The sequence below is a fragment of the Macaca thibetana genome, chromosome 5 (assembly GCF_024542745.1).
Source record: "Macaca thibetana thibetana isolate TM-01 chromosome 5, ASM2454274v1, whole genome shotgun sequence".
In the NCBI taxonomy this organism is placed as follows: Eukaryota; Metazoa; Chordata; class Mammalia; order Primates; family Cercopithecidae; genus Macaca; species Macaca thibetana.
Window position 1 is genome coordinate 149509415 of NC_065582.1, and position 27839 is coordinate 149537253.

At 41.6% G+C, this 27839-nt stretch overlaps 1 protein-coding gene across 1 annotated transcript in view; it reads right to left on the minus strand.

Annotated features, from left to right (window-relative positions):
• Positions 1-24729, minus strand: part of NWD2 (NACHT and WD repeat domain containing 2) — a 196344-nt gene extending 171615 nt beyond the window's left edge. The window contains exon 1 of the mRNA XM_050790903.1: positions 23547-24729. Coding sequence (XP_050646860.1) covers positions 23547-23697 — 151 coding nt within the window. The 5' untranslated portion in view covers positions 23698-24729. The remainder of the gene's footprint in view (positions 1-23546) is intronic.
• Between the last annotated feature and the right edge of the window lie 3110 nt (positions 24730-27839).

A 27839-nucleotide genomic window follows, 5' to 3' on the forward strand; every position in this document is an offset into this window, starting at 1 on the left:
TTTGGGGGAATGTGTAAAAACAGGATACAAGGAAGAAATTAATGGGCTAGTAGGATGACCCTAAATTTGTAGGTAGGTTTCTGGCAAATCAGGCCCTTGAGTTCAGACTTTATCCCACAGGTGGTAAGAGTAGTTTGATGTTTCTGGGTTGAGAAGGAATGTATGAAGATTGTCTTCCAAATACAAATCTATTTTCTTTGTACAGAAGATTCCTATAGGAAGCAAGACAAGCCACAGGAGCAGGTAATAGTAGTACCAGCATGAGAAAAGTGGATGATGTATGAGGAATCAGTACTGGAGGTAGAACACCGTGGTTCCATAACACTGGGGTCAAATGGCTTTCACCGTTCTAATCATATACCTCTCAAATGTTCTATTTCTGTGTTTGTCCCCCTCATCAGACATGAAGTCCTTGGACGCAGAGCCCACTTATTATTAATTGTTGTAATTGTATCAATTATTGTTTAATTATGTTGTAATTAATTCCTGGCATATAGTAAGTGCTCACATTTTATTTTGTCTTGAAGAACACATTAAGACCAAGAGGTACTTCAAAAAACACCAAAGCATTTCTATTATTTCAAATTTACAGGCCATAACTTTCGGTAGATCTACATAGCTTATGATTAGATGCATCCATGGGTGAGTTCCTCAATTCAAAGGCCATAGCTTTGTTATCAAAGATATTACATTTGCTAAAGAGGCACATTTTAAGATGTAGGCATCCCTTCACGGTATGTACTAGGGTTCTTAGAAATTCTTAAAAGCTGTGGGCTCTGATGGGGTTGCTATGATCAGGGCTGGCCCTGTTTTCCTCTAATTCCTCCTCAGCACTCTCTTCCCTCATCGTTTTACCTCCCTCTTTGAAGCAGTAGCACCTTATTATGAGTCACAGGCCTTAATATGCATAAATAATCATAGTAAACCACCAATAAATAATTAAATGAATAAATGACAACGAATCATTGCAAGATATGGAAAAACTGCTATTCTGCAATAATTTTAAATTAGCATGAACATTATTTATTCCTGGCAGTACAGTCATAGAAGAGGTGCCAGCACCAAAAGATCATTTGTACTTAGACTACAGTTTTCTGTTTCTCCTTATTCCCTTTATGACCACATGAGTTTTGTAATACACTATTCTCTTTGCTATATGTCCTTTTCCTACCTAAATTCGACTCATCTTTCAAGTCCCAGTTTAAGCTGTAATATTTTCTCAAGTCATTAAACTCCATAGTGCACTTAATTTCTCTTAATTTTCAGCACTTATTTTAATTAACTTTGAGCTGCCTCGAGATATCTCTTGTGTTAAAGTATTATTTTCACCCCAATTCAACGTTTTTACTGTACATTTACTATGAGTATTGCATAGAGTAAGGTGCTGAGTGGGAGGGGGTGGTGTGAAAATGAGAAAGACATAATCACTTGCTTTAAGAACTCAGTATGTCAGCAAGAAAAACAGGACAAAATAAAAGTGGTATAATTAATGATATAAATTAGGAAAAACATAAACAAAATATAATGGGGTTTGAGAAGTCACACTAAGTTGGTAGTGACAGTAAATAATTCCTTCCTGTGAAAAGATTATTTTCCACATTTCCTATCTCTAGCTTCAATATATGACCATCTCACCACAGCGATTGGTCTAAGTGTTGGACATGTGACCTCAGCCGAGCCAATCAGAGTCCTTCTCTCAGAATTTTTTTCAAACTCCAACTGAAGGAGACAGTCTCTTTCTTTCTGGCTAAAAGTTGTAAAACTGTAAGCTTGAAGTAACCTGTAGCTACATCAACTACGGCCAAAGTTAGAAGAGTTGATCTGACAGAACTTGGGTATGCATGCAGAGAGAAGTAAAAATAGTCCAGATCATGTTCAAGTTCCTGATCATAGCTGTTTCTAAGGCCAGATCCACCCCTGCTCTGTGTTTAAACAATTCAATTACCTGAGTTAACAGTGGCTCCAGATCTTGCTTAAATGTATTTGTTGGGCTTCTGTCACCTGCAACCAAAATCTCTAGACTAATTTGGGAAAATCAGAAATATTAAATGGAGAACACAGCATTTGAGATTGGCCTTGAAGGAGGGGTAAGAATCTAAAAAGTGAAGAGGTTATAGAAGAACTCACCAACGAAGACAGAGGGTAGGGAAAGGGCAGGACGGTAGCCAGAAAGAATGAATTTAGACTTCCGGTAGGGAATGACGCTAAAGAGGAAGACTGGAGTGTTCTTAAAGAATCTTGAAATTTAGCCTGCAAATATTTTTCTTTTTTTGTTTAAGGTTTCAATGTTGTGGTAAGCTAAATAATGGCCCCCTGACAGATGTGCACAGCCCATCTCTGGAAGCTGTGAATGTTACCTTATGGCAAAGGGGACTGACTTTGCAGATGGGATTAAGCTAAGGATCTTGAGATGGGGAGATTATTTTGGATTATCTGGGAGGATCCAATATCATCACAAGGGTCCTTACAAGAGGGAGGCATAAGGATCAGCATGAGAGGAGGAAATAAAACCACGAAAGCAGAATCAGAGAAGGAAATGTGGCAGTGGAAGCAGAGGTCACAGAGAGAGAGACAGATGGGAGGGATGTCACGCTACTGGCACTGAAGATAGAGGAAGGGGCCATTAGCCAAGAAATGCACGTAGAGTCTAGAAGATGCAAAAGGCAAGGAGACAGGTTCTCTTCTAGTACCTCCAGAGAGAATGCAGACTTGTCAATACCTTCAGTGAAACTGAATTCGGACTTCTGACCTCCAAGACTCAAGACAATAACTTTGTGCTAACTTGTTATAGAAGCAATAGAAAACGAATACAAATGGTTTTGTTCATTAATTTACTTTTTAACTTTCCAGATATCAATGTTAGTAACTATATTGTAAGCTCCTGAATGTCAATCCCATGTCTCATACTTCTGTGTGTCTTTACCCAGAGACTATGCAGTTAGATCCATTAAATCTTGTCTAATTGACTGCAGTAAATATTAGAAGTATATCATTTTATATCTGGATCTTGAGTTCCTTATTTTTTTCTTAAAGAATGATTCAGTATTATCATTCATATCACAAAGTGTTCCTTTATTTTCTTTCACCTCCCTCACTTTTTGGGGAGCTTTTTAAAATCAAGTCACAGTACAGGCTGGAGTTGAGCTTTAGATACATTTTTGATCTGATTTTACTATTGTTTCAATTTATGTCAATTTGCACACTACATGGCTGGGAGATTAGTTTCCTGGCTCATTCTACACTACAGATTCTGCAGTAAGCACCTCTAGAATATGCTAATAGTGTAAACGTTGTGGAAAAAAGTTATGCCAGAAGCAGACTCTACATTTTACTTTTTAACTTGTACATGTCATTTTTATTAGACAGTGGTATTATGTTGTGAAAATATTTAAAAAACACATATCCTTTATATAATCAGTTTTTTATACAACTAAAATGGGAAATTAAATTAAACTGTAACTCCATTAATAAAAAAGGGCTAGATTCTGTTTTGCTTCCGATTTTCTTACAGAATAAAGACTCATTTTTACATTTTACTTTTGAACTTCTGAAAATGTCTGGTTGTATGTTAAAAGCATTTGTTTTTCTTTGATTTTATGAAGCAGGGAATTTTATACTGCTATTGCCTTAACAGCTTTCAAATACAGATTGAAATATCTGTTTGACATATGGACACAACCAGATATAAATACATTCAACCTCCTTGGGCAAAAAATCTCCAGAACACCCAGTTTACTGGCTGTACAACAAAATGACCTATTTAGGAAAAAGGTCAGCTGGTTATGAAAAAATTAAAAAGATGAGCAAAACAACTTCAGGAGGGAGGTAGAGAAACATCATTTTACTTACAGGAGAGAAATTACCAAAATCACACATCCACCAAACGGAAAGTAAGCTCTTCTGAAATGTTAGGGATATATGAGTTTTATTCCAGCTATTTAACCTACTCAAATTCTTCTTCCTATTATGTCAGAAAGGACTGATTAAAAAGAAAACCACCCATTACATCTGAAATCAGCCAGGCACTAAATTAAACTGACAGTTATCTGTTCAAACTGGGATTGGATAGACAGACTGAAGGATTCTGGGTCCAAAAATCTCCTTTGATTGAATGGGTTGGTCAGTCCAATCTGAAATGAAAGCAGCAGCTACTAACTACCTTGTTGTGCCTCTCAAAAATCTCTATCCTAACAGGCATCAGATACTATCCTAGTGCTCTCTTTAATTACCATCTTATTTAAGAGATGACCAGAAAGTATTATTTAATCTCATTGTTTACAGGCATTGAATAAATGGTCTGAAATAAAGGCAATAGTCAACTGCTTCCAATGACCATCTAAAATTCTATTCCTAAAGTATCATTTCATTTCTTTTTTTAAAAAAATAACTCAGGGCCAGTTCTAGTCTATTAGTAACTCTTGTCTTTAAATAATTTCTGTTAAAATTTATAAGGACTGAATATTCTCCTCCTCTCCCTCTTCTCTTTCTGGCACATGCTCACTTTACTAAATAATTCTACTTCTACTCCAAACCATCATAACAACAATTAGCATTAATCTGCCTGGTATGTGCCAGGCACAGTGCTAAATGCCTTCAATACATTATATCACTAGCTCTCATAAAACCTTAAAAGTCTAACACTATTATAAGCCCCATTTCAAAGATGAGGAAACCAAGGCTTAAAGAGGTTAAGGAGGAAGTCGCCCTGCTGCAAAGTGGCAGAGCCCTAATACCCCACCTAGCACTTTCTGATCCAGAGTCAAAACCCAAACAATCCTTGCTACTGTTGACATACTGAAAGCTTGTATAACCCATGTTCCCTCAGTCGCCAAGCCAGACTGAGCAAGGGAAAGTGATGGACAGTTCTGGTCATGCATTAATGTTCCTGGAATGAATAAAAAATAGTCAGTATGATTCTTGATCATCTTGGGAACCTGCTATGAAAATGCAGCTTATGTGTCTTCCTTGTGAGCCATTACACTTTCCTGCTGCAACTACAGGTTCTAACAACATAAAATGCCCTGGGATCTCAGCATCTGTGAAAGCTGGACCGTGCAGCTCCTGTTGTCCCTGGTGGGGGTAACATCACAGCTGCTGCTAAGCTGCAAAATGCCACAGGTGACATTCACCTAGGACTCTGCTGAGGCTATAGCTACCTTGAGACAGATACAGTAGGACTCGTGGTCCTGGCTCCATGAACTTTATGAAGGGCTCCCAAATGGTTGTTGCCTTCATTTCCCCTCTCAAATAATTTTTAGTAGGTTTTCTAGGAGCTTTGGTTGGAGGATGTCGCAGTGAATCCACCTGGGGCTATATCAAGAAGCACCCTGTGCCATCATGTTCTAGCATCCAGAGACCAAGTTGGACTCTACCTCTGCAACCACAGAGAGAATTTTCTGTCTTCTCCGGCCACATATGAACAGAAAACCTTTCCCTCTTATTATGAATCTTATTCTCAAGGGTTGGACCACTTTGCCACGTGCTCCTCTATAGATCCAATACAACGTCTCTCATCCATTTCCATTTTATTTCCAAGGTACCTGGGTAGTTGAGAAGATCAGCTTAGGTTCCACACTTCACTACCTCCCAGAACACTGAGTGAATTGCTGAGTTTCTGGAGTGGGTGGGGAAACCCAGATCAAATATAACACAGCTATTAGAAAACGTACATCCCAGTGAATGCCATCTTACTTTTTTTCCCAAGAATATTGGCCAGTCATCAGGGAAATGCAAATCAAAACTACAAGGCGATTTCACCTCACCACTCTTAGGATGGCTATTATCAAAAAGACAAAAGGTAGTGTTGGTGAAGGTACGGAGAAAACAGAAGCTGTATACTGTTGGTGGGAATGTACATTGACCCAGTCACTATGGAATCTTCTCGTAGAATCATTTTTTAAAATGAATTGAATCAATGAGTGAATGTGTTCCTTAAATGAATAGTGAAAATCCTTATCCTTTGTGGGTAAAGTTGGCTTCTATGAATTACAATGAGACAACATGCAGGCTCCATATGATCCAGCTTCCACGAGTTCCCTAATCTTATTTCTTACCATAGCTGATGCTCCATAGGCACACACAGGTACAGTTTCCTGGATGTTTGTAGATGGCATCTATTCCGGTTGGCTGGTTGGCTGGTGTCTGCCACACAGGGGCATTAAATTTTTTTTTGAAAATTACCCTTGTCTCCATCTACTTTCCAGTACAATGACCTTGCTCTTCCTTGAACACCCCAGTCGTGCTCTGCCACAGGCCCTTTGCACTTGATGCTTCATTGGGTAGAAATGTTTGTCCTCCATATATCTGGTTGGTTCCCCCCTTTACTGTTACTATTTCTGTTCAAACAATATCTCATCAGGCAGACCTTTTATGACCACCCATTAACTGGGAGAGAGAAACTGCCCATTATACTTTCTCTTTACCTTGCTTTGTTTTTCTTCACAGTAGTTATCACCACCTTCCACAAACTTTACAAATATTTTAATTGATTTTGTATATTTACTTTATGGTCCCCCCATCAGAATGTGAGCTCCATGAAAGTAGGGGCTACGTGTATGTTTCTTTGATAATGTAATTATTTAAATATAGTTACTTAACATAGTTAAATTCTACATCTTCAGGGTTTAGAACAGTGTCTTGCATGCAGAAGTCCCTCAGTAAACACTTGTATGATTCTTGCGAATTTCATGGAAAATGGGTGTCTGTGAAGTAAGAAGGCATGCCTACTTTTGTGGCTTACAACTTACTTGTGATAGCAATTCTTCAAAAGCACTTTTTAAAATGTTTATTATAAATACGGCCTCCTCAGATGTCAACCTTGACAGACAGTTGGAAATAAACATTCTGGTTTAACATAAACAAACAGAATATAAATGTTTCCTAACTGTATCATCATGTTACACGTCCTTCCCTCTTCTATTGAGTGGGCAACAAAGATACCGCCAGCAGATAAGCCTTTGTTTAATGCATGCCAGCTGGTTGAGCCATGCCTGACGTGTCCTTCTTCACTAGCTGAGTCCTCAGCATCTCCTAGATAAGGAGAAAATGGAGCTACTAATTATAATGGTGATTAGTTCTAGTTAATGTTTAATGAAAACTCATTGTGCCAAGCATGTGTTAAACACTCTACAAGCTTTACCCTCAGATGAATCCTAAGATATTTCCAATTTTAAAAATAAGGAAATTGATGATTGGATAAATTAAGTAACTTGTTTAAGGTCACTGAGTCAGAAAATGGCATACAGCAAGGTCTCAAACCCACTGCTTCCAACTCTACAGTTTGAATTTTCAAACTCTACTGTTCAGAAGTCCCTGTATCATGTGTTATACGTGCATACGTAATGGATTCTATTACACAATTCAGGATGAAGATCAGATCCCTTCTATCCAAGGGTTCACACTCTGCCTGCCTTATCCCAAATTCAATGATTAAAAAAAATCAATCTAATAGTCTTATTTGTAGGCCTAAGGAAGATGTCTTTTATACCTATTTTACCCTACTCATACCTTCCAGTTTGAATAAGGAACAGTTGGGAAGGTGTTTCTAAATCCTGGAAATATTCCTCACAAACTTGGTTGTACTCCTTGTTATACTATCCACATTCAAATAATAAATAGTTTACATGTATTAATACATTGTAGTTTCAAAACTGCTTTCCCCTCCATTATCATGATAAACTATTACAGGAAGGACAGCTGGTATTATTACTATTTTTCCGGCAATGGAGTAGATGCACTCACAAAGTTAGGAAGAAAGAGCAAGATCCCACATTTTCCCTCCATAAAATAAACCGCCCAAATAACACTGTTGGGGAGTTTCAGAGAAATGGAATAATGTAATACTGCAGCTTTCAAAGAGGCCCTGGAGAACCTGTTTGTCAACCACCTCATTCTGCAGAGGAGAAAAATGAGAGTCCCAGAGAGAATGCCCATGGTCGCAGAGCTACTGTATAAACCAGAAGTAGAAGCCAAGACGTTTCAGTCCATTTCATGCCCTCTTCCCCTCATGGTGTCTCAAGGACAAGCATGTCACACCTCATGCACCCATGACATTATTCGAAAACAAGAACGCTCTCTAGTGAAAATGCTCCAATTACTCCCTTCTAAATGGCTGTGACACAAGCCTGATGGTACATGATTTAAATGGAACACAAAATGAAACTGCCCATAAAAATAATGTTATAGAGAGTGGCAAGGTTCCTAACTTGATAATGCAGCCAAACCATAGTACAAACACTATTTGATTTCTCACTGTTCCTGCAAGAAAGGCATGGGAATGTAAAACTTCACTGCTGTTCTCTAGTTTCATGGAAATCTCATCTCTCTTCTTCCCTCAGTGGCTCCTTCCCTGGAGGGTAGGAAGACATCCATCTCTTCCCACTCTCTACCTTTTCTCCTGGCACTATGGTAGAACTTGGGGAGCGACACCCATGGATTGCGGCTGTTTGGGAGCTCTGGCCTCCAGGGGTGGGAACTGTAGGGCTGCATCTCTATAACCATCCCTGTGGGGATCCTGCTGTCCTCTAGGTGAGGCCCTGTCAAACTGGGGTAAAGTAATAGGGTAGCCTCAGGCATAAAGTGGTTGGTATATTGACAGATGGTTACATCTACTGGCAGCAACAGGGACAGGGACATGAGAGGGATAAGATCTGTGACCTAGGGTGGGCCCTGCTGTACCCGGCCCTGCAGGAATTTCCAGGACTCAGGTCAGGAGGAAGACACTTCATGCCATGACCTCCTCTTCACTGTCTCTTAGCTATTTAAAAACTCAACAAGTACTGGCCGGGTGCGGTGGCTCACTCCTGTAATTCTACCACTTTGGGAGGCCGAGGCGGGTGGATCACGAGGTCAGGAGATCAAGACTATCCTGGCTAACACAGTGAAACCACGTCTCCACTAAAAATACAAAAAAAAAAAAAAAAAAAAAAATTAGCCGGGTGTGGTGGCGGGCACCTGTAGTCCCAGCTATTTGGGAGGCTGAGGCAGGAGACTGGCATGAACCTGGGAGGCAGAGCTTGCAGTGAGCCGAGATCGCGGAACTGCACTCCAGCCTGGGCGACAGAGCAAGACTCCGTCTCAAAAAAAAAAAAAAAAAAAAAAAAAAAAAAAAAAAAGAGATTCAAAGACACAGTGACAACTGTCCATTTTTATGCTGAGATTTTATGAAGACTAAAAAACCATGTACAAATATGGTTGGACAAAAAGCGTATGACCTAATGGGAACAGACTAAGTGGGGAAACCCAGCATGGTCTGTCTGTTCAGATGCTTCTTGGCCTCTAAGTACAGCATTCCTTCCTCCGAGATATGGGGTGGGACGCTTTCTGGACTTTGTTCATTAGTAGGCCTGAGGAAGATGTCTTTTATGCCTATTTTACCCTACTTATATCTTCCAATTTGAATAAAGAACAGTTGGGAAAAAAAAAAACCTCAGCAAGTATTTATTGAGCACCTATTTTGTATGCTAAACACTAATTATACCATACCACAATATTGGCTTAGAAGGCAGTTTAAGTCTTACATGTTTGGAAAAGTTTTAAGCAAAGAGCAATGCTTTGCTTTTATATAGGGTTCACTGTATGTTTACTACAGCAGAATTTAATCTGCAGAACTGCATGAGATACAAAACATAGAGTTGCCTTTCTTTTCAACAGATAGGAAAACCGAGACTCGGGTTTCTAGAACCTGCTCCAGGTTACACAGCTCATAAACACTAGGCGGTGCATAATCTAGATTCTGGTGCTGTGATTCTAACATGCTCTGGTATCAAATGAAACTCATGTCCTTGAAATCTGTACTGCTATCCACCTTACAGGTGCAGGTGCTGGCAGAGAAGAAATTTACATACACATTTTGAGGTCCATGGAGCGTTAAGAGTACACCCCTTGTGCTTACCCACCCACTGGAGCAGCCTCTACAGCATGGGTCTGCCTTGATCCTACTTGTGATATTAGGAAAAGTGAAATTCATGTTTTCCCTTGACACAGTTAAGACTAATTTTCCAAAAGAAAAAAGGTGAGGGAAAACAAAACAATTATACAATAAGCATAAAGGACAAAGAATGAGTTTCTAATATTTTAAAAATCTCAGCAAAAGAACCAAAGCATTTAGCTGAGCCCTATATTGCCTCTTCTTCAGATAAGCACACTGGCTGCATTCAGGAAAGCAGGCTCCTTGCCTCTCTCCACCTGCAGACGCCCAGACTGTCTCACTGTCCTGGAGAGGCTGGACTGTCTCAGTTTCTAGCCCTTTTCAAATTCCAACCTTAATCACAAAACCCATTTCTGTTTCAAAACTCCTGGATGCCTGGGCCTTCTCCCTCCTTCCATTTTACTCTGAGATCTGCAAGCTTGAACTAACAAATAAATGATTAACACTTTCTAGATTCAAGTCATCATCCACCTATGCCCAGTCCCATTCACTGACTCACTCAAAAGACCCATCTCTAGCAACCACCTCCATCTCCAAACATCTGCACCTCTAGGAGCACAAATGCTCTTTAGTTGCTATAATGTGAACTTTCAATAACCATTACAAGAACACAATAAGAATGATCAACTTACAGTGAAAGTCGGTTGGGTCATTCAACAATAGTAACTACTTGGAATTAAATCGTCTTTCAATCATGCATGAGATTTGTACCAAAATCCTGGCTAGAGAATAGTGACTGCTCATTTTTATCCAGCGTGGTCTTTCCCACATAAATGTGGGTACCACAGGCTTTTTGGAACCATGAGCAAAACTATGCAAATCTGAACTTAAGCAAACTATGCATTACAGTCTAAAAGATTAAAAGGACCAGAAAAATGATATATGAACCTTTATGTCGGTTTAAAGCAACATTAAAGGAATTTTTTGAAAGAAATTATAATTTTTTAGAATAAGAATTTAGCACATCTAACTTTAAATGGTGAAAGTGCAAACCTTTTATTCTTTGAATGTCATTTTATTGAACTCTGCTGGCTACCTGTGGTTTCAAAAGAGTTGTCCTTTCTGGTAGGTAGCTTTTTGAAAAATCAGCTAGTTTCTGCTCTATTATTTAGAGATGTAACTTATTAACTTAGTATGTTATAGTTTGGGCTGAATTCATGTTTATGTAATTAAATCATTTTAAAAATCTGGTGTTTTTATGTAGTCCCTTCTAGCTAAAAGCATATATGATCATATAGGTGGCATGATTTGAGAATAATGACCCATTTTGTGCTATAGTTTTTTTTTAAGAAGGAAGTTATTCAAGGAATTCTCATTTCCATAAAACTGTGATAACTCTATATTCTAGAGCTTTTAACAAACTCTGACCTATAATTTTTAAGTCCTTAGTATCTTTCAGGCATTGTTTTAGATGCCTCAGTGTAGTATTTCATTTCTTTCTCACCACTGCCTTGTGACGTAGGTGTTATTGCTCCAATTTTTCAGTTGAGAAATGAGTCTAAGAAGACTAAATATCTTATCCAAGTCTGGGAAAATCTTGGGATTCAAACCTGAATCTAACCTTCAAATTATTCATTCTTAGGACACATTATAATGTTTGTTTTCTTTTATTAATTTATTTATTGCTACATAACAAACCCAAATCAGTGGCTTAAAACAGCAGTCATTCCTTTTTACCCTTGCACCTGCACCTTGGGCAGGTTTAGGTGGGAAGGCTGACCACACGGCCACAGTCAATGGGGGAAGCTCAACCGGGGTGAAGATCTGCCTCCCAGATGGCTCATTCTCCTTGTTGGCCAGGTGGTACTGGCTGTGGCCTCCTTTCCACAGGGGTCCTTCCATGGGTCAGTGAGGGTCTAAAAATCAGTGTTTCAAAAGACAGAAATTGGAAGTGGCCAATCTCTGAATGCCTGGGCCACAAATCTGGTACAGTGACACCTCTCCTATATTCTATTGGCCAAATCACAACCCAGATTCAAGGGAAGAAGTCACAGACCCCATCTCTTAATAAGAGAGTCCCAAATTTCAAGGGCCACATTGCAAAACCCTAAATTTCCAGCATGGCAGCGATTTCACTAAATTGTGAAATCTCCCAATTTGTGAATACTCTTATCCTTTTTTGGGTAAAACCTCCAAATGGTAGCTTCTTAGAGGAGAGAAAGATCTTTGGATCTTTCTTTTTCCTACATATTCTTATTGTTACTGAAATTGCTTCTGTAAATAGATTTAGACTTCTGAATTTTAAAACAAAAGGGCTCATAAAGGAATTTGTTATTTTCAAGTCTTCTTTTCAGTGTTCATAGCAGATTCTCTTTTTTGTAAAGCACTTGATAACTTTGGTTAACTCCTTCCTTATCACACGGTGACTTCAGTAGTTTCTGAATTCCATTTTAATTAGAGTCTTCTAGAATATCATTAACTGAGTGAGATCTTTTCTGAAGCTACTCTTCTTTGCTTAGCAACAAACTCATATGCAGGTTCCACCTCATGTAAGTAGATTTTTCAGTCTATTTAACAGTTTCAACACATTCTTCTCCCTTTAGAAAGCTGTGATTTTACCAGTTCTGTCATCTGGGAATTTCTCGCCAGTTATTTCTTGGGCAAAATTTTCTTATTTTCCTCTGACTTGTCTTCTCTGCTTTGCCCAAATAAAACAAAACAAAAGCTTTCTCTTGGTTGTTTACACTGCTCCATTCCTCTACCCCCAGTGTCCACAGTCACACAGACACTGCACACATAAGGATACAGACCAGTCCTCATTCCACAGCAGACAGTACTAATCACTGCTCTTTTCCACTGAGCCTGAATATGGTCCCCAGCTTTCTCTCTAAAGTATTCCAAGCACTGCTACTGATTCAGAAATTAGACTTACCCGACTTCCAGGATATGTCCTATTCTGTCGGGAACATTTCTTTTCCAACTATGATAATTAAGTATTTCTCATCTTTCAAATATTGTTCAAAATCCCTTATTCTAACTGAATAACCCTTCCTGGCTTCTGCATCCATCCTCTGACATACCTGGAACCACAGCTCGTGCCACCTGTAGTGGGGGCTGGTCCCAATCCGTGGGCTCAGTAGTAACCTTAACCAGGAAATGTTTAGTATTATTTCTGTCCCAACTCTCTGGGACTCAGGGTCATATTACTCAGGCTGCAGTTCTGGCCTTGGGTTCTAATCCCAACAGCAGATTTGTACATTGTGCCAGGACCTCAGTCCTCCCTTATGATTAGGGGCTGGATCCTATTGTTTTTGCCAGACACTCTCTGCTGCCTTATTCTCCTTCACAAGTCCCCACTTCAGAAAGGGAACTTTGTGCCCAAGACATTCAGACTCTGTACCTGCCAAAACTCCTTCAATTTTTATCTAAATAAACCTTACTCTTCTGACACTCAGATAAATTAAATACATTTCAGGCCAGGCTTTGCTCACTCACTGGGTAACCCTTCAGATTCTATTAGGCTCCTTGGTATCAAATGCTTTCCCTTTCAAAAACCATGCTTTCCCTTGGATCTGGACTCACTCTTCTTATACATGGCAGGACCAGTTCCCCAATGGCCACCCCTCCACAGTAGACGGGTGATTTTTAGGTCTGATCCTTCTCAGTCTTTCCCTTTTGGCTAAATTTGAACAGCTCATGCCACACTGGGATATCAGCTACAACCTGATTCCAATTATTCCAATCAGCCTTTGTATGTAAACATCCCTTTCACAACTGCAGTGTCTGTAATTTTTATAGTTGTTTGTCCTGCCTCTTAGATGTGTGAGTCTGAAGAATAAAGACAGCAGCACATACTGTTATTTTTACTCCCTTTCTAACATTCCACACCAACCAATTAGGTGTTTGCTAGTGCACAATGGGTATCTAATAAATACTGCAGTTGATGCTAAGAATAAAACCTGAAGGAGACATTCTGCAGCAAGAAACTCTTTGAATGACACTGTATGTAATAGATCAGATTAAATATTATGAAGGATACGCTTTCAATTTTGCGGTTTCATCTGAGTGAAATTCTGTAATACTCTAGGAATAAGACACCTGACATCTGTGCTCTGCTCTTTGTTTTGAGCATGCCATTTCACAGTCTTTGAAATATTTTGGATTGAAAATGAGATTTCAAGGAAGTATTTCATTAGAAGGGGGGTATTATTCTCTTTGAATTGCATCCAAGCTGCAGTTTTTCATCTTTTTTATTAACTTTCTATCACATAACTCTCTTTTCTAATTATACATTAGCCAACACACTTCAATGTGCTGAATGAATCCTGTTTAGTTTCAACAAAAATAGAAATGGAAGCTAAAGCTTTGAAGAAGTGATGCAAGCCACTGCTACAAGTTTCACATTTATTTAAATAACATGACCATTACAAGCAAAACTTAAAAAAAATTGAGTTGAACTTTAAGCTACCCAGTTTATTAGCTGCTTTATGTTTATAAACAGATTATCTTTAATGCCTGAATGCTGGTATTACAGATCTTCTGCAGCTGTTTTGGATAGGAATTCATCAATGCTTAGAGCTCAAAGTTGGTCGCTTTTTGACATTTTCCTACTGTATCAGTGAAATACATATTGCCAGAGATTTCCCAACAAAATGGAACTTTTAGTATTTCAACAAATGTTGATATGCCCAGCCTGATTTTTTTTAAACTTTTAAGTTCAAGATACAAGTGCAGGTTTGTTATACAGGTAAACATGTGTCATGGGGGATTTGTGGTACAGATTATTTCATTATCCAGCTATTAAGCATACTACCCACTAGTTATTTTTCCTGATCTTCTTCCTCCTCCCAGCCTCCACCCTCCGAAAGGCCCCAGTGTGTGTTGTTGCCCTCTATGTGTCCACGTGTTCCAATCATTTAGCTCCTACTTATAAGTGAGAACATGCAGTATTTGGTTTTCTGTTGCTGTGTTAGTTTGCTAAGGATGGATTAAGAAAAGAAGAACCTTAGGCTTACTTTATCAAACCTAATTACTTCCTGTTACTCTGTAGAATCATCATTTGCCACTTTAAAAGGTGCTTGTGTGTTTTTACTTTTTTAATTTGCCAATTATCTATTGCTGCATATCAATCTACTTCAAAACTTAGTGGCTTTAAACAACTTATTTATAGAGAAATATGTGACTTTTCCCAAGGCCATGCTAAGAACTTACCTTACAAATGTATTCTGGTACTGAGTATCTGAAACATGTGTACAGATACATGTATATCGTTCCTGCTATTATCTTTAGTAGCTTGTACCTCACTGTCTTCTTTTTATGAGATAATGGGCTGTGATGTAATGAGGACCCCCTGGACTCTCTTTACCTCATTTAACCTTCCCAGACTGGAAAGCAAGGGAAGAAGAAACCAGGCAATTTCTGCCCACCTGCTCACTCCTACCCCTTGGGACCTGACCTGTTCCAGGGAGCATGGCTTCACTCTCTCCTCCAGGCTCCTTGTTTTCTGGAGCAGGCCACAGGATGGAAGGTCTCTGGAGGCCCACCACCTCCAATGAGTGGCCAGAAGAATATCTAATTCTGCTATTTAGTATTAGGATGCATGAAGGCATTCTCCATTATCTTTATCAGGAAAAATGGTGATATTTTGATCTTCTATCTGCAAACTCTTTTTATCAGAAACTGATTTTCAGTTAGTTCAGAACTTGAGAGGGGAAGAAGGGTGCTATTTACTGAGTTATTCTCAGTCTTCAATAACACATAGTAATAATGACAATAATTATTAAAACTTGTTGAAGACTTACTATCATACTTGCAATGACACTGGGTTATGCTCTTGTTGTCTCACATAATCTAATTATAACAAAGGGAGGTCAAAGAAACTGCAAAATAAAAGGCGGGTTGTGGTAATTTTTAAAGTCAGCTACTATTTATTCCTCCCTTCCCCATATGCACACACCCCTTCTCACATTAATAAATGGGGTCTAATTCTCCCCACCTTGAATCTAGACTAGCCCAATAACTTGCACTGATGACAGAACGCAGCAAAATAAACATTCTGGGACTTCCAAGCCCAGGCCTTAAGAGGACAAACAGCTTCCACTTCCTTTCTCTGAGGAAGCCAATCCCCTATAACGACTCTTGGGCTGGACTCCTGAAAGATGAGAGAAAAGCTGGAGACGGAGAGAAGACCCTCATGGAGGAGAACTGGGTTGCCAGACATGTAAATGAAGCCTACTGGGACCTTCCAGCCCGGCCAAGTCTAGGCTTAGCTGAAAGCAGCTGAATGACTGACTCAATTCAATACCCCGTGGAACAGAAGAACCACCCAGCCAAGCCTTGCCCAAAATACCAACCACAGAATTGTGAGACAGAAATCATTGTTGTTTTAAGCCACTCAGGTTTTTGGTAGGTAGACACATAGCAATAGATAACTGAAAGAGAAATAAAATAGAAACCTTTACACACTGTTTTGAATAGCAAATGGTATGATTGCTCTGATATACACTGCTTACAGAAGAATTTTAAAAGATCTATAAGCTGATTTTTTAAACTGCAAAATCATATGTATAGTTTACCTTTATAGTCCAAGTCATCCTTTCTTCCAAACCTCATTTTAAATAAGCCACCTTCAAGGGCAAACAATATCACCTCAAGACATCAGTTTCACTTCTATTCAAAATGATAAAAGCTTTCTGCTGAATGATAAAGACTATTTCTTTCTATTCCCTGTGGAGATCTCATCATTACTCTGCCTCATATTTGATTATCATGCAGAATAGTTTCCATGCCTGGCTCTATTCATTATGTGGGAAGCCATACTAACCCCTCATTCTGACCCCCTCCACACCCCGAGTTGGTTTACATAACCCTCCTTGGTGCTCCTTTAATGATCTGTTCATATCATTAGCATAGTGCTTGTCACATATATATTATTTATGGAAATACCATAAGAGCAGAGACCTAGTCTGTTTTGTTCACTTTTCTGTATACTAAGCACCATAACAGCACTCCATATAGAGTAGTTGCTTCATGAATATGTACTGCTTGAGTGAGTGAATGTGTCTGCTTCCCCCTGGCTAGATACTACCTCTTGGTGTTGATTATTCATTGTCTCTTCCTTCCATTATCTATCTCCTTAGTACTGCAGGGGCTAAAAACCTGAAGTTTCTAGACTTGCTTGTTGCCAGGGTCCAAACTCAATTCTAGTTCTACCAAAGGGATGTACCTGCATAAGATCTGGAGGACAAAGTTCCTTCACCAGCAGTCATAGTGGCTAACATGCAGGTTTCAACAAACGTGTTTCTGCAGAGGCTGAGCAGCTACCCAGTACTCAGGGGCAGCTGTGATACTGGCAATGGCTTCTGCAGTTTCCTACCCTCTGGGTGGCGGCTTTGACAATGTGAACTAAATACCCAGTGGTGCCCCTGACTTTTGCTCCTCCAACCCCTATAGTGATTTTTGGAAGCACCTAATTCCATGAAAGATCTGGGGTAGTTTGTATTTTACTACAGCCATGTGCCACATAATGACATTCCAGTCAAGAATAAACCACGTATGTAACAGTGATCCCATAAGATTATAATACTGTATTTTTACAGTACCTTTATTATGTTTATTTATTGAGATGGAGTCTCTGTCACCTAGGCTGGAGTGCAGTGGTATGATCTCAGCTCACTGCTGCCTCTGCCCCCCAGGCTCAAGCATTTCTCCTGCCTCAGCCTCCCAAGTAGCTGGGATTACAGGCGCCCACCACCACACTCAGCTAATTTTTATATTTTTAGTAGAGACAGGGTTTCACCATGCTGGCCAGGCTGGTCTCAAATTCCTGACCTCAAGTGATCCGCCCATCTTGGCCTCCCAAAGTGCTGGGATTACAGGCTTGAGTCACTGCATCCAGCCAACAGTACCTTTACTATGTTTAGGTATGTCTAGATACACAAATACCCTTCTGTTACAATTGCCTATTCAGTATTCAGTACAATAACATGCTATACAGGTTTGTAGGCTAGGAGCAGAAGGCTTTACCATATGGCCTACGTGTATAGTAAACGGTATCATCTAGGTTTGTGTGAGTACGCTCTACGATGTTCATACAATGACAAAATTGACTAATGACACATTTCCCAGAATATATCCCTGTCATTAAGCAATGCATAACTGTACTGAGTTCTAATTTATATGCCTCTATGGACTGCATTCCTTGAGGGCAGGACATATTTATATTTGCTTAAACACACCTGCACAGTGTCTGGATCATGGTAGAATGTAATAAATAATAAAATAGCAAACATTTATTTAATATTTACTACATGCCCAGCACTGTCCTAAGTGCTTTACATCTATTAGCTTATGTAATCTAGTCCATAACTCTGTGAGACAGGGGATATCATTGACTTCTTCTACAAACTGTGAAATTGAAAACAAGGAAGTTAAGCAACTTGCTCAAGAAATCACAGCATTACATAGTGGATTGAGGATTTAAATGCAAGAAACCTGGCTCCCAAGTCTAGCTATATATATTTTATCCAATAATTTCTCCGCTTGAATAATGTCTGCTTCAGGACTTAGAAGATACAACCGCTAACATTTTAGAACTCATTTACTATAAGTGTCCTATGTGCATTTATCATAATATAGCAACTCAGTATATTCCCCTTGACAACTTAGTTTTTAAAGATGTTCTTGTATCAAAATGGCTGTGTATATGTGTGTGTACGTACATATACACACATATATGCTTTTTACAGTATTTTTTTTTCCACTACTCATAATGACAATAAAAAGGGAGCCACAGAAATAATCAGGATAGTAGGAAAAGTAAGAAGAATAATGGTAAAGAATACTGATAGGTTTCACGTGAATTTCTCAATGCAGATATTTCTGCCTTTTGGGTGGGGAGGCAAGTTCAAACAATTGATCACTAGTTGTAGCAAATGAACCCATGTACACACATAAAGGGAAAACATGTTTCTTGCTGTTACTTCCACTGTAATGGAGAACAAACTTTCCTATGGAGACTCCAAAGGCATGAAGAGTCTGGGAAGATGCAAAGCCATAGCAGACAAAAGAAAATCAAGTGGTAATGGTATGAACACCTGATCAACACTGTGGACAAGAGTTCACAACTCTCAATAATGACCAGCACAGAAATCTGAGTGGACAGAAAAATGATTAAGTGTTCAAATATATTTTTCTCCACTTCAGATATCTTTTTGCATGCAAAAGGTAATGCACTAGTGTAGGATGCTGTCAATTACTCCTTAGGGGAGGAGAAGTATCTTAATCTGATGGCTGCAGGTGGAAGGAAAATCTGACCACGATAGCCCAGCCTCTTCTTCCTCTCTCATAAAATTGCCATTCTCCTCTACTTCTCCATGTGTTAAGGTTTAAAGGGATCTACTCTGTCCACGAGCCAGGGAGAGTGGTCTGTGCTCTGCCCACTGCTAACAGTGACTGGGGGTGAAGCCTGTCTAATTCTTGGGTTCAATATTGGGAAAGTCCCTTACCCAGAGTTAAAACCATATTCTCCAATAAAAGTCCATATCTTTTACCCGCAATTCCAAAAATCTTCAAAGCTTTGAAAATAAAAGATTTCCTCCAATCCATCTGGTAGCAAAACCTGAAGTGACCTGAGTCCTTGATGGCCAAACCTGACCTTGGCTGACAGGAAGCTACTTATAATCTGCATCACTCCACTTGGAGCTTTGCTATCTGATACAAAAGCCACATGAGTCTACTTAAATTTAAATCCATTAAAATTATATAAAATGAAAAATTCATATTCTTAGTCATACTAGCCACATTTCAAATGCTCAGTAGCCCTATGTGGCTAGTGCTACCATATCAGAGAGACATTTCCAGCATCACAGAAAGTTCTGTATAACACTGGCTTAGACTGAACTCATGTTTCCTTATATACCTATTCATATCCGACATGGGTTGTTACCCCAGGCCCCACATATTAGACAGTATATAAGTATTTTTCCTCAAAATCTGAAAAAAGAGATTCCAAAATCATATCTGGCCCAGATGATCACAGATAATGGATTGTGGACCTGCATCATTTTCATCAGTAATAAAAGTGATATTTTGGTTTTCCTTCTGTGTTAAGACTGTACCTTCCTATAAATTGATAAAGAATGAAGACAGAGAAGAGGAGGACCTTTACACTCTAATAACAGGAATCTGGCAGGTTCCTCTCATCTCCATATGCATGGGCTATTTAGGCTAATCACAGTAAAGGATTTTATGTGGGTTTTAAAATCATCTTTCCAAGGAGCTATAAGTGCTGTTCTGGCAGAAGTACAGTAGCTAAATGACTAGAAAACTTCCAAGGATTGATGAAGATGTCACAGATGGAATTTCTATGTTGGGTGGGAGGTGGAACTAGATGAAGTCCAAGGCCCATCCATTTAAGAAAATCTGGGATAATGCTATCACCTCCCCCACATGGGTCCTTCTCCAGCATCTTCCACATGGTGGGGACTAGTCAGAGGCAGATACACTTTTGGACATGAATGTGTCAATTGGAGTCCAGCACATTCTGAAATTTCCTTGAATGCCTGGGGCTACCTCTTGGTGGGAGCAAAGTGGGTCAGCATAGCCATGTTCCCTGCCAGCTGTTCATACTCTTTAAGTCTGACAGTCAGAAGATGCTGGACAGTGCTTATCCCCCCTATCTGGATTGTCTTGTCCATGTGGTGTGAGATATTTCACAGAGATCTGTCAAGAGCCTAGGCTGGATAAAATAATATCAAGAGAAGTGTTTTCAGGGTCCTCTAGGCTCTACTCTGTTTCGCTCTGCTATATTAATTCAGGCAAGTGGTATAATTTGATACAGCCTCAGTAATCTCATCTGTAGAACAGATGGAGCACCCCTGGTCCACTACCCTACACTCAGAGGGTTGTTTGAGGATAGAAATCAAAATTAATATATTGAATGAACTAATACATGGGAAAGTAATTTTTTCATTCTAAAGAAATTCTATGGCCGGGTGCAGAGGTTCATGCCTGTATAATTCCAGCACTTTAGGAGGCTGAGGCAGGTGGATCACCTGAGGTCAGGAGTTCGAGACCAGCCTGGCGAATATGACAAAACCCTGTTGCTACTAAAAGTACAAAATTAGCCGGTCGTGGTGGTGGGCACCTGTAATCCCAGCTACTAGAGGCTGAGGTAGGAGAATAGCTTGAACCCAGGAGGTGGAGGTTGCAGTGAGCTGAGATTGCGCCACTGCACTCCAGCCTGGGTGACAAGAGCGAGACTTCGTCTCAAAAAAAAAAAGTTCTATTCATTCTATTATCTATTCCATTCTATTATCTTCGTTACTGATGGGGAAATTCCATGCAAGCCTTGTACAGCATTACCTATTAAAACAATACTCCAAGCAAAATCCTTGCTGGGTTCTGAGTATTGCTATGAGTTCAACACAAAGCAGCTTTTATTTAGAACATAAATTGGATTTCCGCTTGTAAAGGAAAGCATGAGATAATGTTCTCTGTCTTAATTTGACAGTAGAGAGGCTCTTCAGTATTGGCCAAGAATCTAATATTGGATCGTACCAAAACACAAGCATTTGCTTTCTAAATTGCATCCATAAAGATCACACGGTCAAGTGCTGCCTCTGACAGAGCATTTACCAAGATTTTAAGGCTTCACATTCAGATCATTAAAAATGCCCATCTGTCTTTTTTATTTAATATGCCATCAGCTCTCCAATTTGGATAAAATCTGAGATCCTGCCCCTATTGAAACTTCCCAGGTAAGCTTCACGTTTGTTTTGTTTGTTAAGATCCTTGTGGAAGCTGTCCAGTTCAAACCTTAGCCAAGGGGCATGACTGGCTCCTCCCTCCTGTTCGCTTTCCTAGGGTTAATCTATGCTAAATCTTTTATTTCAAGAAACTAGGGAATTTGAAGAATAATATGGACAGGCTTAAAAAATGACATTAACCTTGAGTACTAACTCAATATTAAGCTGATAGTATAAATTCAGTATCGTTTTATCTTAGAAATTGCAAATCTAGAGAGCAAGAAAAAATTACACATATTAACAGAATTTTTATTGTATTTTAGAAGCAGCATGTTTAAAGGAAAAGAGTGATTTAGCTAGCTTCACGTCAGCAGCAGATTGAAACACATTTCATATGAGTTTATTTTAAAGCTCAGAACTAAAAATGTCTAACATTGAAACATTTTCTACCAAAATTCTCTCACTTAAAAATGTTCTAGCAATATTTTAAGAAGTAATCCTGAACACTTAAGTTGCAAATTTCCTTAAATAGGCTGAATATCTCCATTTCTTTTTCCCTTTAAATCCAGGTTTAGGTACAAACACTAGAAGACATCTCGGAGATAGAATGATTTTTTTGAGTGTACTGTATCATCCTAAAAGCCTCCTTAAGTTCTTTGAAAGTGAGCTGTAAACTGATAAAAGGACAGTCGTGCCGTCTCCCCAAAGCATATCGTTTTTCTAATACGAATTAGTGCATGTTATCTTTTTGATTCTCTCCCCAACTCCTTCTCATAATGTAAGCTTTACCTCAGAATTCTGCTAGTGCTATTTTTTTTTTTTTCCGAAACGGTAATTTTCTAGGAAGTTACTTTTGTGGGTCTTCTCCGAAAGCTTTTCCAAGAAACCAGAACCTTGGGTTTTCAAATGAGAATTATATCCAACGATCGTTTGAATGTGGACGTTTCTCCTTGACTCCTCGACCCAAAGTCTTGTTAGAGTGCAGAAAATGATAATTCTCAAACCTCTCACCTCTGTCAGTCTCCTATAGACTCATAGCCAAACATTTTTTTTTCCTAGAAAAGAGTAATTCCTGCAGTTTTATCCAGCCCCAGTACAAATACATCCTTCCTTCCCCAACCCCCCACTTACTGGAAATGAAATCTAACGTTGAGGACTAAGGATTGGGAGGTAGTGATGAGCCAGGCTTTGACCGCCCAGCGTTCAACCTCTGTGGTTGTGAATGCAACAAGAAATCAACAAGTTTTCATGGAGTGCCTACCAGGTGCCTTACGCAGGAATATGACTGAGTAGGCCAGGTTCTAGATACAGAAGACCAAGCCCTGTGACCCAACGGAGAAGATGAGCTCATCCTGCGTGCTCCACCGCGAAGCCTGTTCCGGGACCCACAGAGCGTGTCCCCCTGGACCTCCGGTTCACAAAAGTCTGATTGGCCTCTGCAAAGGGCACCATCGCACCTGCAGGAGGAGAGTCTCAAGGAACTCACCTCGCCTCAGCTGGAAAAAGTGGCCACGGAGGGAGCCCCGCACTCAGGAACCCGCCTCAGGGAGGAGAGCTACTGTTTGCGTTTGCGGTCATCTCGGAGAAGAAACCGCTTAAAAAAGGGCGGGGGAAAGGAGGTGGTGGCGGCGGCGGCAGAATGGTGCTTCCAGGAGGGCCGGCTAATGCCTTGCATGTTTCTCGGATTGACCCAGGGGAATAACCCTGGGTGGAGAATGGGTGTCCTAATAGAAGTGAGCAGGCAAAACCGACCAGCGAGGGGAGAAGAAAAGTGATTCAAATTAAATTCCCACGCGCTCAGGGCGGCCACGGCTTTAGCTGGAGAAAGGGAGTGCAGGGCGCACCGGGCTGGAGGGCGGACACACACACTCCCGCTTCCGCAGCGCGGACGGACAGAAGGACGGACGGGCAAGCCCGAGCGAGAGACGTACCTTCAGGGTTGGCGCTGATGAAGACCCGGACGCTGCGGCCGGCCGGCACGAGGTGAGAGGGCAGGGCTGTGAGGTTACCAGAGAAAGCTGCCCGCCGGAGCGCAGAGTCTCGGGGACAGGGCAGCTTGGTGCCCGCGCCTGCCGGCCACATCGCCCTCTGGGAGGAAAAGCCACTGCCGCCGCCGCCACCTCCTGCTCCTCGGGTTCCTGCCCGCGGCTCCGCGGAATCGCCGGGTCGATCTCTGCAGGCGGCGCGGCTCAGAGTCGCTCCGAGCCCGAAGCGCCACTGGGGAGCTCAGTGGCGCACAGCACCCGCCGGCGACGAGCTGCCATACGGACCCTCGGGCCCCTGTCGCAGAGGTCTCTTGCCCCTCTGGGCCTCCGCCTTTGGCCGCTGCCAGGGCTCAGAGCAGCAGCCAGCTGGAGCGGGAGGTCAGCGTGGCTGCGGCTACGCGCGCAGCGCCAGTTTGCGCCGGGAAGCGCCGGCGGCCATCTCCCCGCCCGCGCCCACCGTGGGAGGAGGGGGCCGCCAGGCGGCAGGGACAGTGCGAGCGAGGAGAGCAGATGAAACTTTATGTACGAGAAGGCGTCCCGACTTTATCCGAGTCCGCCTCTCTCGGGCACAGAAATAACCTGCGGCTTAGAGGACGGCCGGGGCTTGGGCGCGGGGGCCTCGGGAGTGCGCAGGGGTCTCCCAGGCTCCTCTGTGGACAGCCGAGGGCTCCTGGCTGCCTCCGTGGTGGAGGACAAGAAATCAATTAGCCTGAGATTTCTACTACGCCCCCTCCAACTCTCCTAAAGGTCACACGAGCCCTGAGAATTTTCGGGAATCCACACTCGCGGGCGTCTGCGCGTCTCTGCCCAAGTGCAGGGAATCCAGTCTCAAAGTTCGACGCACGCAACCCCAAGCCAGGCCCGGAGAGTTTGAAGCATCAAGTCTCCAGATTGTCTCTGGCGTCCTGGAGGGAGGGTCGCTTCATCCCTATCTCTCCTGGCGCAGGTGGCAGCGTCCTGCCGCTCCGCTTGCTCCCCACGCGCGTCTGAGCGGGGGTTTTTATAGCCAAGCTGCGCAGTTCACGTGCTCCACGCCGCGTGGTCCCGGAACCTTTCCGGGAGCGGATCTCCGCGGGTAGCTCCTCTGAGGCCTTTAAGGCTCCTAGGGGGCCTTTCTGCTCCCATCAAGGCGCACTCGCCAGCTGTTATGCTCGCCTGGCGGCTCCCGGTCCCGTCGGCCGCCAGGTTGCTGGAGCCCCGCGCGGGCTGGTGCGCACCTGGGCCGGGCGGGAGGGTGTGGGTTCTCGGGAGCGCCCCCCTGCGCAACGTTACGCAAAGTGCAGGTGGCCGTGGATTGGGACTGGGATGCGAGAAATCAGAGCTGGCTGTGGGCAGCAGCTTCTTGTGTGCACTTCAGCCGCTTTTCCAAGTCAGTGCAACGCGTGGGTCAGCTCCACCTGAAGCTGATCCAGGGCGGCCACAGCGGACTCGCGGCCGTCCTCGGGTTCCGGGCTCAAGGTGGAGGGCGCAGGGGTCCAGTCCATGTCTTAGGTGACATGAGACGCAGAGGGACCCAGATGTAAAATCGCCGTGTCCCTTCCACTCCACTGCACCCATGGAAATACTGCATAAGCCAGGACAGGAACGAAGACCTCGCAAAATAAAGTGTAAATGTGTTGGGGACTAAGGGCGCCGGGAGAAGGGAGTGTTTGTAGCCTTAATTGCAGTTTAGTCTCTAAATCACTTATTCTGGGCTTTTGGGCAGGGACACCTGTCTTTTACGGAAGAATAACAGTTTTTCCAAATCTTTGAGATTGGGGAAGAAGGGGTGGGCGGGCACAGGGTGAGGCAGTTCAGACGCATGTGTTCTCTTCTTGCCTGGATGCTCCTAATCTAAACAGCCTGGCCTCCTCTGGGCCTGCACTTCCTCTGGGGCCTGCTGGTGGCAGTGAAGTCCCATGCACTGCTGTTCATTTTTTTACCCCACTCCAGCCCCAGCACACACGTTCTGGGGTAACCTCTTTGGAAGAATTGGGTCTCTGGGTTTGTAAGGCTGCCTCTCCACTGCTGAGAACCAGGGGGCAGACAGCAGCAGTTCTTACTTTGTGATAATTTGATGCAGCCCATAAAGAAGGCTTGAACATACCCAGCCATTTAATTGATTCAGTTTCTTCACTCCAGACTCATTCTCGGGTGGAAATGTTCTCCAGCAGGAAAGGGGTCCCTGAAGGATCCTCTGTTGTCTCAAGAGGTATGGACTGAGAGCTGTGGAAAGGTCACAAATATACGGTGTTTATTGCATATCATCATGTGTGAATGTACAGTATCTATTACTGGAGAAAAGAGCTAGGATCACTTTATGCCTGATCTCAATATTGTTTATAAAAGATTAATTAGGAGCTGCCAGATTAGCAGGGACCTGACTTCCTGCCTTTCTTTTTTCCCTTCCTTCTTTGTTTGTTTCTCTCTTCTTAGAAATAGGATTAATGTTTGTGTCTTCTGACCTTTGCTTCAGATTTCAAAGTGTTGCATTTTCTTTGGATGACTTTGGGATTTTTGGCAGCCTCTATAACCTAATTAACTGTTCTAGACAGGCCGAAGTTTAGCATCTGCCAGTGTCACTGCAGACCAAGGCTGCAGAGGAGAGAGAATTTCATATTGTCTGTGGGCTACGCTGTAAAAGGCTCTCTGCACAATCAACCTTGCCTCAGCTAGAGAGGCTGCTGTCTTTGGAGTATTCTACCTAAGGAGGATACCAATTACTCATCTCCCTCAAAATATATACACACACACACACACACACACACACACACACACACACATATATGCATGCGTGCACATGCAAAAAGAGTCTTCCTCCACATTCTTTGGCTTGCAAGCATCTGACATGCTAACACCAGATAGGTTTGATTTCTTAACACACAAATACCAATAAAGGAGGTGTCACCTATGGTGGTAACACTTTATTATAAACTGAGGAATCAAAAAGAATGAGAGAGACAGAGAAACAAATGAGAGGGAGAGGGTGTAATTGTGGAAGGCTGACCCTCATTTTCAAGACAACTTTGTTTTTTTATATCTGATTAAAGTATTTTCTAAACGTTTTCTTCTTGTCAATAAATATTGGGAGTTTTTGAACCGTGACAGAAGCTGTGATACCTGGATCCTGGCTCTAACATTAATGAGTGATGTGACCTTGAACAAGTCATTTCACTTTTTTGAGCCTTGGTTTTCTTATATGTGAAATGTAATAACGTTTCTTATGTGTAAAACATTTTACATATAAGAAAACCAAGGCTTAAAAAATGAAATGACTCAAACCAAGTCAAATGACTCAAAACCAAGACTCAAAACAAGTGAAATGACTTGTTCAAGGTCACATAACTAGTTAATGGCAGAGCCAGGATCCAGGTATCACGGCTTCTGTTCCAGTGCTTGTTGCAACATACCACCTCTATTTTCTAATTTTGCTCAGGTCTGGCCCTTGAGGACATCTTTGTTAACCTGGACAATGGGTGCTCAGGCCTGTGTTCACAGGTGTGGAAGGCTGGATATCATTTCTGCTTTCTAGATAGGAAAGAAGATCATTGTTTGCATGATCACACAGGACTAAACTCTTCTAACTTCTAGGTTGTTGATCTGATGACAAAACTTCCAGATTCCTTGTTTCTTTTGGGTCCTGCTCTTTCTTCATGAGACCACAGGTAAATCTGTGCCATCCCAGACATGGGCTGGAGAATTTAAAGCATCTAGAACTGGGAAGGTGAAAGTACATGAGAAATGAGTCTGCGACCAAAATTGAGGTCAAAAACAAGCATTCCCCTGTCCATCCTCTCACCCTACCACCAGTTAGTAGGCTAGAGAGGTGCCTTGTCCTTATAAAACAATGGGTCCTAGCCCTTTATAAAACAAGGCTGCCCAAAGGTAAAATTACCACTAGGTTCATTCTACTCACTGAGCTAGAAGGAGCCTTGTGATCATGAAATGAAACCCCCTTTAATATGTAGGTTATGCCCAAATTGTAATTTTATTAAAGGAGTGGAAAGAAAATTACTTCCTAATAATACTGATATATGAGGATTTCCCATATTCTAGACCCGGTGTTAAGCTTTTAATAGGCATCTCAGTTAATCGCACTACATCCAGGGTCTGGGCCCAGCACCTCCTATCTCCACATCTGACATCCCTTCTTGGACACTACTGTTCCTGTATATCTTTTGTTATGTGCACACTTTACCTTTTGTAACATATGTGCACTTTGCTTGCTCCAAAGTCTATGATATGCACATGTACCTCACC